At 39.8% G+C, this 17,474-nt stretch overlaps 1 protein-coding gene across 2 annotated transcripts in view; it reads left to right on the forward strand.

The window, feature by feature from the left end:
• Positions 1 to 15,911, forward strand: part of PPHLN1 (periphilin 1) — a 66,621-nt gene extending 50,710 nt beyond the window's left edge. For both annotated transcript variants that reach the window (XM_054178596.1, XM_054178597.1), the window contains exon 10: positions 15,225 to 15,911. In XM_054178596.1, the coding sequence (XP_054034571.1) occupies positions 15,225 to 15,434 (210 nt within the window). In that variant the 3' untranslated portion in view covers positions 15,435 to 15,911. The remainder of the gene's footprint in view (positions 1 to 15,224) is intronic.
• The last annotated feature ends 1,563 nt before the right edge of the window (positions 15,912 to 17,474 follow it).

Here is a 17,474-nt window from a genome sequence, read left to right on the forward strand (position 1 = left end):
GCTTGTATCATTATAATGAGCTGGCTCTGGAGCCTTTTAATTTGTGTAGGTGTTACTCATGTCATAGTAAGCAGCCTGAGCAATGCTTCCAGGGAGAAGTATGTAATCTACTATAAAGCTTATTCCCTCTTTGTCTATTTATATTGATCCAAGTAATATTTTTCTTATTGATGGGAGAAACCTAACTTCTGCCTGTGTGTATTTCTGACGGTGCAGTGAAAGTGTAAGGTGACTCCTTGCTTGACTTAGGCCTGTGCTGTATGTTGAAGACTTCTGGGAATGTAACCTCAGCTTCTAACACAGAGCTTTTTCTTTACTCTGCATATGAGCCAGTTTGTTCACTTCTTTGAATGGTGACATTTATCATAAAAATGATCCTTTCTCCTTCAGGAAAAGAGGCTTCAATAACCCTTTTGCTGAAAAATCATACCGATTAGTTTTTAAAGTCTGGTGCCTTTGTACAATAGAATAGAGTTAGCCAGATTGGAAGAGACCTTCAAGATCGAGTCCAACCTATCATCTAGCACTATCTAATCTACTAAACCATGGCACCAAGCACCCCATCCAGTCTCTTCCTAAACACCTCCAGTGATAGTGACTCCACAATCTCCCTGGGTAGCCCATTCCAATGCCTAATCACTCTTTATATGAAGAACTTCTTCCTGACATCCAGCCTAAATTTCCCCTGCTGCAGCTTGAGACTGTGTCCTCTTGTTCTGCTGCTGGTAACATGGTTCATGTCTTAGGTCTTTTGTCTTCTTCAGCTTCTCTTCAGTCTGTTGTTGTTTGACTTTCTGTACAATAAGACTTAAGTATATTGCTGAAGATATGTATTGAGATATGCAGAGGCCTGTTAAAGCAATGAGCTTGTGTTTGTCCTTTGTGGATCAGCTGAGATTTTAAAGGAGGCAAGGTCATTTAACCTGTTAATTGAGTTTGAATACTTCATGCCTCATATCAAGTAAGATTTTCATTGGTAGACTTGCTATTCACGTCAAGGTGAATTGCTCAGCATTTGTGTATAACATATAAGCAAATAGGGTTTTTTTGCTGTATTCCTTGAAGCTGTTATTATCTAAAATAAAAGCTCTGAGAGAACATGTGCATGTGGCTGTAATGTAACAGTGGGAAGTGTTTGTTCCTTAAATGTTTCCATTTAGATAGGAAACTTACCTTTTGTTTATATGTTTTACATTTGCTAGAAATGTATGAAATGTAAATGCATTGATGCTGCAAACTAATCCGAGGATGCTTAGATAGCTCTCTGAAAAGTCAGAAATTGAAAGCATGTTTTACATCAAGTGAAAGCTAAGTATGAGAGCTTGAGTGAAGACTTGGTGACGGAACAAGGAAGACGTATAGAATTGTGATGGCAGAAAGCAGTCAGAGTTAGGAGTGGTTTATTTATTAAGTATGTGTTGGCCAACTGCAGGGTCTACGGAGCAGGAAGAGTGATTTGACTTTGTCCACAGTGTAGTTTGCTGAGGAGTGCAGAATTAGGAAGAACAAAGAGAAGAGGTTAACAAGTGAAAGAGAATTTAGTACTGAGTTGAGGTAAGATGAAGTGAGTCAATGGATCCTATTAAAAACTAAGCGGTAGTTCCAAGAACTGGTTTCAGTGCATTGTCGCTGACAAATGGAAGGTGTTAGTCACATTTTTTTTCCTTAAGAGTGTGTGCTACTGACTTACCCTGTAGAAAAGAACATTGTATTTTTTTTTTAATGAAACATTTACTGTTATCATTCTACACAGTCCAGGGTACTCTTAAATACATGAAAGAATCCTTTGTTCAGTGTGTAAATCAATTCTTTATGGATACTAATCCTTGAAATAACAAAATGTTTTACCTGCTGATCTGGAAATAGGAATTTTGCACTGCTTATACCCCTCATGTGATTTTTAAAAACAAAACAGAACAGAAAAAAGCCTGCTGGAAATTTCTAAATGAAATGAGAAAATGTCATTCGTTTTCATTGTGTGGTTTGTTAAATTTATTTAATTTGGCTTCAAACTTTTTCCTCCTTCAATTCTGTTCCCAGACAGTGTAGTTCAGCCAGGTCTTTACTAGAGTGAACTAGTGAGGAATGCCTTATTTTTCAGGATGTGTTTGTCCGAATAACCCCTCTCTATTCTGTATCTTTGAGAGCACATGGTGATCTTCTGTGAAGTAAGGTTAAAAGGTAAATGGCACGGTGCTGTTTCTTTTGGCTATTGCATTAAAGTGTTTTGACCTTTTGCAACCTATTTTTATCTCGGGCAGTAAACTGTTTAGTTCTGCTTATCAAAAGATCCCTCGCTGCTCTCTTTCCATGCTGTTCTTAGCCAAAACACACTGTATCAATCCAACATCAGTAGACTTCATCAGCAACAGCTTTTACTCTGCTTACAGATACAGCACTAGAAAAGTTTATTTATGTTGTAATAGCACATTTATTCAGTAATTATTTTAATATATAGATCTATGGTTTCCATTTTTGTTATCTAGTTTAGATCTTCTTTTGTATTACAGCCTTATTTGCTTACTCTCTCCCTGGATTTCTGCTGTTTGACTTGAAATTACTTGTTTTGTTGTCTACCCTGAAGTAAATTACTGAATAAGTGAATCAATGAACTATTCAAACAATAGTTTATACAACTTTGAAGGTAAGATTAATATGACAAAGTGTGTATGTTTCTGGATATTAACTATTTGGGGATGTCTTCAAGCCATCAAGGTGTTAAGGGTAATTTGAAATTTTAGGAAGTGTTTAGTTGAAGAATCAAGCACCCTTCCCCACCCCCACCCCCACCCCCAAAAAAACCCACCAAAAACCAAACAAACCACCACCATTTCACTGTGATTTGCCAGAGTGAAGTTCTATGCATTGGAGCTTTGGGTAGGGGTAGAACTTACGGCATCTTTTCAGTGGCTTCAGTTCATAATGCTGCTGCTAATAGTCAACAAATATTTAACCTGAGTTGCTGGGCAGCTTCTAACTTTGTTCTAATTTTTTTTTATTGAGTTGTCAATTTACACAATGCTTTACTGTCATTACTAGTGAACCAATTTTGGTACCATAACCAGCCTCCCTAATGTTTATGGTTAGAATGAATAAGACATTTCATGACAGTAAATATAAGAGGACAAGAGGACTGAGTCTAGACCTCTAGTATCCTTGTACAAATTTTGTCTCTTGAGTACTAGAAATACTTTTTTGGACTGTTTTCACTATTTATAGATGCCAGGGTTCATAGAAGGCTGCTTTAAGCTGTGTGAAGAATACAGAGCTAAAGCTTTCAAACAAAAAAAACAACCCCACAACAACAACAACAAACCCCAGATCCCCGACACAAAAGAGTATTTGATGATCTCAATTTTCTTCTGTTGGTCGTAATACTTTTTATAAGGACTGACTGAAGCCAGACTCAAAAAGAATCAAAGCTTTTCAGTGGATGCCAGAATTTGAAGGCAAGCAAACACTTCAAAAAGTCATGCGTGTGTTCACATATCTTGCCAAGTTTGTTCCAAATCTGTCCTCTGTCAGTTCACCCCATCAGACAACTTCTGGAAAATGTTCAGTGACACTGGACTGAACAGGGCAGACATTCCTTTAATGAGTTTGATAGGTAACAGTTCTTGTGCTGAAATGCTGCAGCATTGTTTAACTGTCTCATTAATAAAGGCTTGTAATGAGGAAGTAGGAAGCCAACATTCTTAGTTTCAAAAGATCTTTTAAAATACAAAATAGGCTTGTTTTGTGTAAAAATAGTTCATGATTTAAAAATCAGCGATTCCCAAGCTTTTTCTGAGCCAGCTAATTGCTGTGATTTTTCAATATTACTTAGGAGCTGTAACCCAAACTTAGCAAATAACTAATTCCAAGTACTGTGGGTTGCAGTGGTGTATCCACTGTGTAAATGCAGAGCTACTGCTACCTTATCTTGGAACCACAACTGGTAATCACTACTCTAAGACACATGATTTACTAACCATAAAAGACAATCTCTACTCCTTGTGGCTTTCTCTCTGGGGAGAGGCATACTTTCTTATTACTGTACTTTTTAGCTCAAATTTCTGCTTCCAAATAAGTGGAAATAGCTAGAATTGTGGGAACAGATTCAGGAGGGATAGTTAGGATGTTGAATGCTAAAAATCCATAAGGAATTGATGTATTTGTAATGAGAAATGGGGCTTCATCATACATCTGACTTTCACCTCCCCGAGCCATAATGCTAGGTTTAGGTTTTGAGTCTTAATATGCTTTGTGTTGGCTGAAGATAGACACTAAGATCTGTGGTTCTTTCCGCACAGATCCTGTGTGCTTTGTCTGTCTAGGTTAGCTGGCAGTTCTGTGGGCAGTCCTGAATGAGTGCAGAGGACTGAACACACTAATAAACCTATAGATAAATGTTCTTTCTAGACATCATCTACAGCTGCTTGTTGCCCTCTCACCTAGAATAGGCGATTCCTTCCTGCAGCCCAACTGTTGTACTAGCATGTAACATAATTGGGCTGATTTTGCCTGAAAATGAATTTTAATGAATTGTTGCCTCACACAAAGAAGTGGGGTGATGATTTCTGACATGGGAATGGTGACAGCTGGTATGGGGGCATAGTCTTTTCAACTGTTACAGCTGCATATGGAAAAAGCTCGGGAAAGCTTATAGAAGTCTTCAAAAACATGGCCTTAATTTACTTTTTTCCTATCTAAAAGGAGTACTTAAAGTAAATGATGAGAGTTGCTGTTTAGAGAGTAGAAACAGGACTGTGACTTGGACATGAAGAAAATGTGATCCCTTATTGAGGCACTAATAAAACTGATTTGTAAGGCTAATATAATGTGTGAAGTAATTCTAAACTTTCAGAAACGTTAAGGTTTAACATAAACTAAGTAATAAAATGTTGGTAATCTAAGTAATTGTTTTTCTTCTTGCAGCTGTTGCTTTTCCTCTCTGAAACGTTGTCCCTTACATACAGTAGTTTACTTATTTTTGTGTTGTATTTTCTTTAGGGGGCTGAATCACATTTGCAGCATAATGTTTAGCATGCATTTTTTTTTAACAGTTAAAGAAGGGAAAACATGAAGTTGCTATTTAAACAGTGATTATGAGAGACTCTTATATAAAGGCTGGTTGTTAAAACTCATTGACTGTACAATGGCAATGTTGCTGCTAGTTAACTGTGCAACTGAGCTGCTGGGAGTTGCCCTTAATTGAAAAAGGAAGGTTTTGTTTGTTTGTTTTCTTCTCTTGCTGCTCGTTTGCATTGTGCCATTGGAAAAATAAAAGCACAGGTGATCCATACCCCAGGGTAAAATTCTGTCTTACCTATTAGTGAAAGTGAGCCCTCTTAATGGAGAAAGTTGTATTAGAGAATATTTGTAGCTGAGGATATTTCTTGAAATTGAAAGTAAGATATCTTAAGTAATTCACAGAGTCAGCCAGGTTGGAAAAGACCTCAGAGATCATCAAGTCCAACCTATTACCTAATACCTAACACCTCAGGACAACTAAACCATGGCTCCAAGTGCCACATCCAAGCATTTTTTGAACACCTCCAGGGATGGGGACTCCGTCACCTCCCTGGGCAGCACATTCCAATGGCCAATAAGCACATTCCAATGGCCAACGAGGGAAAGCTAAATACCCCTTTTTGGTAAAAGCTCATGCATCATTGCTGATCTTGACTGCAACACAGTCCATAGTTGTGGATTTCAAACTACTGTACTTTCCGTGCAAAATTATGTGTGCGTTTCTGTGATGAAGAAGAAGGTTTTTGTCATGTGATTGTCAGCCCATTCTGATGAAGCTTAAATGAATATTGCTTTCCTTTATGGTCAGTGGACATAACTGAAAGCTATTAAAGCATTTTTAACAAGAGATTTAACATAGAGTCTCTTGTAGATAAACTTCACCCTTCCTGTTTTGGATAGAGCAATAAGTTTACCGTGGAGCAGATTTAGGAAATAGCTTTCCATCAATTCAGTATTTTATAAATAAAAATTGCAGGGCGAGGTCCTTCCTCTGGCATAAAGCTGATTATTTCCTGTTTGATCCTGAACTGGTACATTTCAAGTAATGGGATTTGGTTGGGTTTTTTTTTCATCCATCAGAGAGGAGAGCTTTTAGAGTTTTGTTTTCATTCGTGGTCCTATGAAAATGCAGTATTTACACCTGAAGATCATTGTAGAACAAAGAGAAATTAATAGGTACATAAGTTGTTGCTCTTTCAGGCAAATTTTTTTTGATGTAGGTGCATAGTTGTTTGTAGCTGGGCATTCTTAAACATAGCTGGGTATTATGCTTGAGCTGAAAAGGTGTCATTGGTAAATCTTTTAAGAGATTATCAGCACTTCTAGTGAGGTTTAGAAAATGATGAATTGTAATTGCTGTGGATTACCTGAATTCAGATTTATCATCTGCTTGCAGAAGGCACACATTTTCTACAAGAAGAATATGTGAGAAGTAGAACTGCTCTTTTACTGAAGGAACACACAAGTTAATATATGAAGTAACACTACCCTCATCCAACACATCTGTTGTAAAAGAAGCCTATGAAACCTAGGCCACACACAAACTGGTCTCCAAGGGCCTGTAGTTGGTGTTAGAATGCCGTTATTATGTGGTCTGATTGGTTTAGTAAAGAATTATCTCCAGTAAAACCATGTAACATAATAGTTCTTGCTCTCCCACATGGGAGCTACTTCTGCTTGACTGAGCAAGACATTCCTTGAAGCAGTAATAACGCACTTGCTCTTGCCAAAATGTAATATTAAATGAAATGTATCATGATGTGCATTTCTGTTGTGTGTCAGTTCTTTTTCATTTAAACATTCGCTTAAAGTCCTCCACTGTAGTATTGAAAATGATTTAAGTAAATGTGTGGGTTTCCTAGCAGTATACTTCAAGTAAACTTCCTTCTTATTGAAAACTTGTTTGCAGTTATTTTAAAGCAGTGAGGATCTACTTGGAAAATGTAAGGATTGGTAAATGAAAACTCTGTTGCTGAACTTTGCAGTTGTTACTTTATTTGCCATGCAGTGCATGTCACAGCAGCTTAATGCAGTTACTGCTTTATTTGCCATGCAGTACATGTCACAGCAGCTTAATGTTTATCTTGCACCGTGCTGAATACTTTGTGTGTGGTGCTTTCCCTGTTCACTTTGGCTTAAAAGAGAGCTGAGACGGTTCAGTAGTTGACATGAACAGTTTTCTGAATAGTACCAGCTTGGTTGGCTTTTGCTGTGATTGTTCAGAATTGTATAGCCTCGCTCTACAGACTTGTCCTTGTGTGACTCTGTGACACTTCCTGTCATTGTTGAGGACTTATCATTTTAATTGCCTCTTATTTTTATTGTCTCTGCTCAACAGTGTGATACAAAAGCTGTATGTTCTTTATTTAGGTTGCTTCATAAGCATTGAGTAAGTGCACAAAAACGTGTAATTTTTTGTTTGGATGGAGAAGGGAAGAAAGGAGTTGAGGAGGGGTGGTGCTTTCCACAGAGATGATGATTAGAGGTATTACTGCTGAGGGGCAGAGCCCATCACAGCAGAAGTGATAGGAAGATGAAGCTGACGTGCAGAAGGCAAGGAGGCAGCATGGCTCTGTTTGGGCACTCCTGTAGTTGTTGCACACCCAAAACTAGTCACTGGCTTCCCCTGAGCTTCAATGGTCACCACCCTGTGCAAACAATATGACTTTACTGTAATTACAGAGGTGTCACCAGGGGCATGATACAAAGCAAAGGAGTATCCAGATGATGTCTAGAGCTTAAACTGAAGATAATGCTTTCATGCAAGTAAATAATTTGACCTGCATGTTTTCTTCCCAGTGGATTACACAGCATGGAAAAGTTCTCAGGATCCAAGCCAACTTTTCAGGGTTTTCAGTCTTAAAATGTGTGTTTAAACTCAGCAGAGTTTGCTGTACTTACACAGACCCACCCCCAGTTTTACAGAGCACTTTTCACCTCTTTTCATATTCCAATTCTACTTTAAAATGAAGTGGGAAGCCTTGCAGTGGTACTGTTGTAGACTGCATACTTCTCTTTCAAATCAGTTTAATCAAAGGAATAAATAAAAATGCACACAGGAGATGCTGTGTGCTAGAAGCAAGATGCAGACCAGCTGTGCCCCCTGTGCAGGGAGCAGCAACCAACACCTGGGATGTTCACAGGGAGGTGGCCTCAGCTCCCTCTCCCATGGGTCTTCTCGCAGCACCCCTTCCTGCTGCCCTGTGCTCACTCACTGCCCTTCATGTTGCTAGTCCTGGTCCTTAAGGGCAAAGCAGAGTTCAAACTGGAATTTGTGCTGTTCTTAAAATGATGCCTGTATCAGCATCTATTCCACATGAGGGACTTCAGCAGAACTTCCAGTTGGGTATTTAGATGCTGCTTAAGTCTATTAAACCAAGTGCTTGAAATTTTCAATGGAAAGGGAGCCAGAATTGTTTTTAAGTGCAAACAGCTTTACTATTCTGCATATCTCCAGCAAGTAGCAAGTGAACATGGAATTGTTCATTGTTACATAGTAGATTCTTGTTTCCCCCAATTTGCATTTCAATGAATATCTAATTGGTCTATAAACACCTTGGTTAATGGGTGCAGAAATTATTACATGGATTCAAGGCAAAATTATTAGTGCATTTTTAACAAAGGCACAGACTTGTTGATGTTTTATGATTTAAAATTGCATGCTGCTATTGTTACCAGGTATTCCGTTTGTTGTGTTAATTCAGCTCTTTGTAACCATGAAAAATAGTTCATCTTTAGTTGAAATCCAATTTTAAATGTCTTGATCATGGGAATTGTCTGCAAGGGGTTTAATGACAGTTCTGAGCACTCTTTGCGCTGTGGAGCTATAAATTTATATATTGTGCTCATAAATGTAGCTCTGCAATTACACTGCCACTGCAGTAATGAACATTTCTCTGGGCACTTTCAGCAGAGGATTAGCTTGTTGTACGTAAGGAGAGTAAATTTGGGGTAAGCTAATAAAGTCTTGTTTGCATGGTTGAGAAAAATCTGAGGTAGTATCTAAATACACTAAAAAGTAATGATTTGGGGAGAGGTAACATTTCCTTTAAAAAGGTGTCTTTGGCAAAGAAAAAAACCACTGGTACCAGCAATACTGAAAGTAATTTGGTGTATAGTAATTTCCCTGTTTGCTAGCATTTACATGTGCAATTGTAACACAACCTTACTGCACACCCAGTCGGCTTAGAGCTCGGTCTACATTACAAAATCTTTCAGCAAAGCTTTCAGTTAGGAGTACAAGAGAAAATATACCTCATAGTCTGTCTACTCATGCTGAGAAAATCTGGCACAGATGAGGCTGCGCTAACAGAAGAGCACTTTGTCAGACTTATTTTAGGTCTGCTGAGGAGGGGAAATCAGAAGCTGGCTTTATACCACCAGAGGGCTATACCAGCCTAGCTGTCTTGGTTTAGCTACAGGAACTAAAGCTGTTACTTCTGTCTGGTGTAGAGGAGCCCTGGGGCATCACTGAAGCAGGAGAGACTTCAGGCCGTTTGCCCTTTCATTAATAGGGTGTGTGTCTGGAGGAGATGTGGAACAGACTAGGGCTATACTTGTGCTTTGCGAGTTCAGGCTCTGCCTTTGTCAGAAAACAAACTACTACCAGTGAACATGCTGCTTCATTCCTCCTTTCATGGACTATTTGATATGTGTGGGAGATGTGCCCTCAGCAACTGAAAAGTTTCTGTCTTCTGAAAGTGTATTAAATGAAAAGTTGCATGAATCTCAGATACAAGATAGTGATTGCTGGGCACGTTGGGCCTTCTCAAGGGTGAGTTAGTATCTAAGGGTTGCAGGCTGTGGTTTATGAGCCACAACTCTTAACTCCTTTCTCTGTATGAACTGAGCCTTGAATGTTTTTGGCCTTCTGGATGAGGAGCTGAGAACAGGCACCTCTGAAGATGAGGGCTGACTCGAGCACATACATGTGGTGCAGAGATGCTCAAAGAGCCTAGAGTTGTGTTGTGGTGCTGTGAAAGAGTTCTGATGGAGGTGTGAAAGTGTTAATCTGTAAATGCATGAAATGATAGCGATGCTCAAAAGTGCAGCAAAGGTTGTGCTGAAAAAGAGCAAAGGATTGGAAATTCCAGATTAAATCATGAGCGTCAGTTTTACTTGTTAAATCATCACATCCACTTAATGTATGTGATCCTTCTCATGCCTGGTGATCCTGCTTGTGTGTTCAAGCAGAAGTACCACCTTCTGCATTTAAATGAATTTGCTTGCCCATTTCTTGTGTAAAGCTGCTCGAGCCTTGCATGCACAAGTCTCTTGATGGCTATTTAAAAGGCTTTTACATGTGCATACAGCCAAGAGCATTCAAAACAAGTGCCACGGTCGTATGAATTCAAAACAGTAGCAGGAGACCATAGTTAATATTGTCCAACTTGAGATAAAATAAGCACATTTGTCAGAGCAGTTCTTCCAGGAATGAGAAGAGAAGTGAAGATTCAGTTGGGTCCTCAGAGGAGAAATTTGCATCTCCTACTTGCTACTCAGTTGTGCTTTCTACCAGCTGTGGACATGGAAGGTATAGAAGCCAACTCGTAGCCTGGTGGGGCTTGTCTTTCCAGTTGTCAGAGAAGTGCAGAAGCTGTAGTTTTAGCTTCTCTGGATCACCTCAAGAACTTAAAAATCCTGCACAGGCTGTAGAGCTCAGCTGGAGAAGTTGGTGTGTGGGCTGAAACAAGGGTTGCTAATACCTCCATTTTAACTTACCTTTTTACTGGCCCCATTGCCCTTTGAATCTGTGCTGCTGCAGCCTCACAGACCTCAGATGTCCTGGTTTTTGGAAAACTCTTCAAAGTGAGCATGACTTTGCCTTATATACTTCTCATTCAGAGGACAATCAAGACTATATATTTTGCATGAGTATATAAAATAAATATTAATACATCTATTTGGAAGAGCAGCTGCTTCTGCTTCGCTTTCATCTGCCTACTGAAGTGTTACTTATTCTGTCTATTGTGCTGGTATTATACCTTTGTTCAGAGAATAAAAGTATGCTAGGGCCTTGGTAGATGATCACCCTGTGGCTTTAGCTGTTTTCAGGATTACCTGGCATATATATCAGACAGAATAATCATGTCATTGGTATCATTCCCTTTCTTGTTTTTCAATATAAGAAGGTTATTTCTTCTTCTCCCACACATGGAATCATTTTTAGTTTCTAGTTCCAGATGCTTACAGATGAGCTTTCCATGGTCTGAGCTCAAAATCAGCATCAGCTGGAATTTTGAAGATAAGGTTATTCTCAAACCTTGTTGGGTCACAAGTTCTTCCAGTGTTCTTCTCCAACAGAGAGCTTTTTTGCTTGTCTGGAGCCTTTTCTGCAGTTTTCTTTCTTTCTCAAGCATCATATTCTCAGCTTATTTTCCAGAAATTGCTGCCTCCTCTTCTCTGGAGAAGATGGATTTTAATATGCCATGACACCTTTCTTTTTTTAAAGGGGCTTTGAGCACTTTCACACTTCTATTAAATAGCTGACCCTACCATTGGGCTGTAACTAATATCTTCTCTAATTGATATTCTTGTGATTGATAATCTCTGCTCCCAAAGCACAGTAACTTCTCTGAGGGTTGCTGGTTGTGCACTGCTTCAGGTATAAACCGGTTTGTGAAGGTAATTCCACTTTAAAACTGTGGCTCACCGTTCTTTCAGTTGTGCTGATGCATCTGGTTTTGGAATTGAATCACTGGATTGCAGTGGGGGGACGTAATTTTAAAAGGGATCATCTCAGTGATGCAATTTACATCTCAGCTATACAAATGGGTTTATCAGCACAATTGAGAAGGAGGCAGATTGCACCAGGAGGATCAGAATTAGCAGCTGGGTTAGAAATCTTGTTGAGGGAAAATTGCTCAATTGTTGTCAGAGGACCTGAGCTGCTTCCTTTGTTTTCTGTTGTGAGAACTGCCTTCCTGCTCCACCTTCACCCTCTTCCCCTGTTTTAGGTCAGTTCCATTTAACACAAGCTATTGAAAACCTCCATCTCCTATATGAAGGTGTTTAGCTTCCAGATTGTTGAGACAGCAACGTGACTTCTGATTCCAGATGCAACAATGGTGATTACTCTCCTGATTCTCCTCCAAGTCTTTTGTGAAAGTTTTGAAGAGAAAAGTGCTGAGGGTCAGAGAATTTCATCTGTTTTGCATGAGAGAAATAGCAGATTGAAGTCTTTGCCATTAATTTGAAGACCAGTTAAAAGTAGAGCATTTCTTCCAGATACAGCTTTGAGTGCCTTCCTGTGTAGAAGACAAGGCAATGGGTCTGTGTTCTCTATTAGTGCCAGAGTTTCACTCTTGCTGGGGTTGCACAGTGTCCTCTGAAGACTGACAGTTGCCAGGTTTGTTTACCTGCGGAAAATCATACGCATGTCCTTGGTCTACCCACTTCAAAGGTGATAACATAGGACAAATAGATATGCAATAAAAGGAAGGGGGGCAAGTTCTGAACTATTCCCCCCAAATATAGTGGCTTTGAGGAGAAAAAACCTTTCAGAAATCATTCTGTGAAGGTTGCTAGCAAGCTTGCTGCAAGTACTTGAAAGGGATGAATTACCCAAAGTGAAATATCACCTGTCTGTCCTATGGCTAATCAGAGACAGCAGTTCTTCCTGAGCTTTTCCCTTGGAAAGAATCAGAAAAAAAGTAACCTGAATTTACTCTGAAGTTCTCTTAGCAAGTACCATGTTTTGCTTGCTGTGGAGCGTGAACTCTGAGAAGTCTGAGTTTCGTGCTGATATTACCAAAGAACCAAGCTTACACAGCAGGAAGCAAACCCCCTCTCATAAAAATGCTCTGTGCGCACTGTTTCCACTCTTAGGATGTTTAGCTCCAGTTTGTTTTGGGCTGCACTCTTCTTGACTTCTTAATCTCCATTGAAAATGAGATTCTACTATAACATTTTCTTTTATTTATCAGCCAGTGTTTAAAAAGTAGGTCCTATTTCAAACTGTTTTTACAGAATACAGAGTCATAGAATACACCACATTGGAAGGCACCCTCCAAGGTCATCTTGTCCAACCCTCTGCAGCTGGCAGGGACACTTCCAACTAGATCAAGCTGCCCAGGATCATATTGAGTCTGATCTTGAATGTCTCCAGGTGTAGGGCCTTAACCACATCCCTGGGGCAACCTGTTCCAGTGTTTCACCACCCTCATTGTGCAGAACTTCCTCCTGATGGCTAGCCTACATCTCCCCCACCCCAGCTTCAAACCATTGCCCCTCATCCCATCACTACAGGTCCTTCTAAACAGTCCCTCATCTAAAACTTTTGAGAGCTGCCTTTATTAAAGGTATCTTGTTAAATCATTTTGTTTCTGAGACTAGTTTAATTTGTGTACAGAATGTTTGGAAGTTTTTTTTTACTATGCCTTTTACTATGCATTTTGCTTAAGCTGCCTTTGGCCTGGCCCTTAGGAATTAAAATATGTGGTATTATGTTGATTGGGGGGGAGGGTGCTGTTTGTTTTTCATTCTTCCTCTTTTACTAATGGGAAATTGCTTAAATTCAGCTGTATCATTTGTGTCTACAGTACAGATAAATGTGGGAGAAAAGGGTCACACATCTCTCAAAATGAAGTTCTGAGACAAACACACAATGCTTTGAGGAATAGCAATGTTTTAGTAGTGTGGGTGGTTGGTTGTTCATTGCTCCTTAAAAAAGAAGTGCAGAGGTATAAAACTTACTACTTTTAATTCAGAAAGCTGGTGTATTTTCTAAACAGAAGTTGGCCAAAGAGGTGTGAAAACGAACTGCAGATGGAGGACTTTGAGAAGTTCCATTTTTGTTGAGTGTTTAGATTAATAACCTTAGCTGGAATCTGAAAGAAAAACATTTGAATGGCCACTGAGTCACTTATGAAAACCACCTAGGAGCAGAGTTATGTTTGTTTGATAAGGAGTTTGCAGTGATAAGAAGTTACTTCTCCTTGAGTGTGGTATGTAACTGACTTGCAGCCTCTTTATTCACAGAATCACAAAATTGTCATGGTTGGAAGGGACCTCAAAGATCATCTGGTTCCAACCCCCAGGCCATGGACAGGGACACCTCACACTAGATCAGGTTGCCCAGAGCTATATCCAGCTTGGCCTTAAAAACTTCCAGGGATGGGGCTTCCACCACCTCCCTGGGCAGCCTGATCCAGTGTCTCACCACCCTCATGGTGAAGAACATTTTCCTAATATCCAATCTGAATCTACTCACTTCTTGGTTTGCTCTGTTCCCCCTAGTCCTATCACTACTCAACACCCTAAAAGGTCCCTCACCAGCTTTCTTGTAGGCCCCCTTTCAGAAACTGGAAGGCCACAATAAGGTCTCCTTGGAGCCTTCTCCAGACTGAATAGCCCCAACTCTCTCAGTCTGACTCTATAGGAGAGGTGCTCCAGCCCTCTGGCCCTTCTCTGGACACATTGCAGCACATCCATATCTTTCCTGTAAGATATGCTCCAGAACTGGATGCAGTACTCAAGTTCCTTGCAGTATGAGATCATATGTAAACCACCACTGGGATTTCTCTGATCCTTAGTGGTTGAATCACAAATGCAGTCAAATTAATTAAAGTCACATTTGTCAAGAACTCCTGCAAGAAACAGATACCCAACAAGCAAATAGAATTTGGTGAAATTACTTAAACACAACTTGTATTTAAAGCTTTAGAAAAGGCTACAGATAAAAAGGCTGTGGTTGTTAGACATGACACAGTTGATTTTCTTTGCAAATAGATGTAAAATTAATTTAGCTTACCATTTGCATATTGCTCTGCCATTCTGTTTTAAATAGTGCTGCAAGAGGAACTTAATCTCTCTTTAAGGCATTCTTTCAATGAAAGTTATTTCTTGTATCCAGGTGTTTCTGGACTGGTTACCATCTACATTAGTGCAAGTCAGAAGACAGGAAAAGGCAATTATGCCTTACAGCTGAACCCCATGTTGAACCCAATAATTAGAATAGAATTAACCAGGTTGGAAGAGACTTTCGAGATCATCGAGTCCAACCTATCACCCTATCATACTATCTAATCAACTAAACCATGGCACCAAGCACCCCATCCAGTTGATGATCTCAAAGGCCTCTTCCAACCTGGTCTGGTCTGGTCTATTCTATTCTGTTCTTTAGTTTGGATCTGCAGAGGCACCTAACTCAATGAGTGTGCTAACATGAAGAGCCTTGCATTTAATCACTTTCTAAAATGTATTGTTTCTAGGTCTACAGACAAGACTGTGAAACCTTTGGCATGGTGGTGAAGATGCTGATTGACAAAGATCCATCATTGGAGAATTCCCTTCAGTTTGCCCTGCGGCAGAATTTGCATGAAATAGGTGAGCGATGCATTGAGGAACTCAAACGTTTCATTGTACAGTATGATGCTGCCAATCAAGATCTAGCGGAATCCTTCAAAGAGGGCTCATACTAAGGACAAAACCGCGCTTTCAGATCCTCTGCATTGTGTATGCCATAATACATAAACCTGCTTGTCCTGGGGAAAAAGGAGAACTTGCTGAGGATTTCAATCCAAGGTCTGCGCTCCTTCGTAATAGCTCTGGTGGCTGTACCTCGTTCCCCGTGGTCTCCACAAGTGCATTCTTCCTACCTGTTGACATCTGTTCCTTTGAAGGGATGTTCTTTTCAAAGATGCTGTACAGTGGCAAACTATTTTTAAAACTTTTATGCAGTTGCCTAGGGGGAAAAAATGTCAGTCCCATGTATGTACACTTCTGTTTTGACGTTTGTAAGTGGAACTTCAAATGCTGTATTTTTTATTAAAATAAGGAGAAGCAGCTCTGCATTCCTCAGCTCATCCAGAAATATCTCTTTGTTTTCATGTGTACTACAGGAGGGGAAGGCTTGCAAAACTGGTCACAGCTATGATTTAAGTTATTTATCATACTTTAATCTTCAGATTTATTCTGTCATCTCTATTCTCGGACTGCTCTGCCAGAGCAGCTCTAACTGCTTAAAGTAAGAAGTGCTGTGTTCTTTGTCCTAGTTACAGGTTCCTGAAATGCCTGCTGAACGTTGGTGGTTTCCATATCACGAGTCATTACTAGTAAGCAGTGTTATGTAGGATGATTTCCACTTTTTGTTACTGTTTGCAGCTAATCATTTCCTTAATGTTTTTTGCTACACCGTGTAACTGCAGGCAGCCACCGAGCAGGGCAATGTCCCTTCTTCTCCTCCTCTCTTCCTTCCCGTGTTTGTATCTTCTCACCAGTTTTCATCCATTGTTTTTAACAATTAGAAGGCTGTGTGTAATCTTTATTGCTGACATGAAGAAGGAGCAAGCGTTTAGAGTGGCAAGGAAGGCAAGCAGGCCTGTTTCTTTAGTAAGTCCAAGTTACTTTGTATTAGGTGGAACATGACATTGAAACCTAAGGCCCCAAATCCATCATCATTTCAAACCTAGGTGATTCTGGACCATTCTATGCGTCTGTGAATGTCTGGCACCGCTTTTGACCTGATGGAGCAACTTGAAATGGGGGAACAGTGGTTGAGGAGAATAAAGAGACTGCCAATGCTACACAATGACTTTGCAGAGATGAAAAATATTCAGGACTCATTGGTGGTGTCCTGACTGTTGGATTGTGTACAGCATTACATTTCATAAGGTACTGGTTTTTATGAATGCTTTAGGAAAGGAATAATTCCAGTCACAATCACAGAGAGGTAAGTATAAGCATGATGGTTTTGTGTGCATTTGCATTCAGAAACTTGAAACTCTGTAAAAGGACTTATGGCCAAACCTCACTGATTCTGGAGTGCTCAGTGTTTCAAAATTCAAAAGTCTTTAAAGTCAGCCTCCTTATTAAGACAGCTGCTCAGATTTCATCAGAATGTTAATTGAAATAGCAATGCTTTTTGTACAAAGTACTGTATGTATCACAGCATCTTACACATGCAAATATTGATATGGAATATGAAATATGTATGACATCAGCTTCCTGAGATGCCTGATTAGTGTTTATGTCAGTGGGATGTGGGTTTTGCAGTTGGCATTTGTTGGTTTCTAAGAGTTCACATTGCTCAAAGGAGATGACCTGCTACTTAACCTTGTTGGCCCCTGGGATAGTGTGGGCTGCACAGTGAGTGGGAATCAGCTCAGGGATCCTACAGGATGCTAACTTGGGGAAGGAAATGGGCAGAGTGAGAACCTGTTGTGGCACAGTAGCTAGACCTGCCCTGCCCCTTCTGGCAATAACTTGGCTTGCCAAGATCAGTTATGAAATCACAGGCAAAGTCTTCTCTCAGGCAGTGGCATAACTACAGAACTTCACTACTTGTCTACAGAACCAGGAGCCTTCAGGGTGTGACACCAGAGATTCTGCTTTGGATTAGAAATGCTAATGGAAAAAAAAAAGCCAAAATAGTGTTTAAAATATTTTTGATTAAAAATGTCCATTGTTACTGTACAGTTTGTTAGGAGTCTCCTTTGGTAGAAGCCTGATTAAATTGACTA

Source organism: Dryobates pubescens, chromosome Z, assembly GCF_014839835.1.
Source record: "Dryobates pubescens isolate bDryPub1 chromosome Z, bDryPub1.pri, whole genome shotgun sequence".
Taxonomy (NCBI): Eukaryota; Metazoa; Chordata; class Aves; order Piciformes; family Picidae; genus Dryobates; species Dryobates pubescens.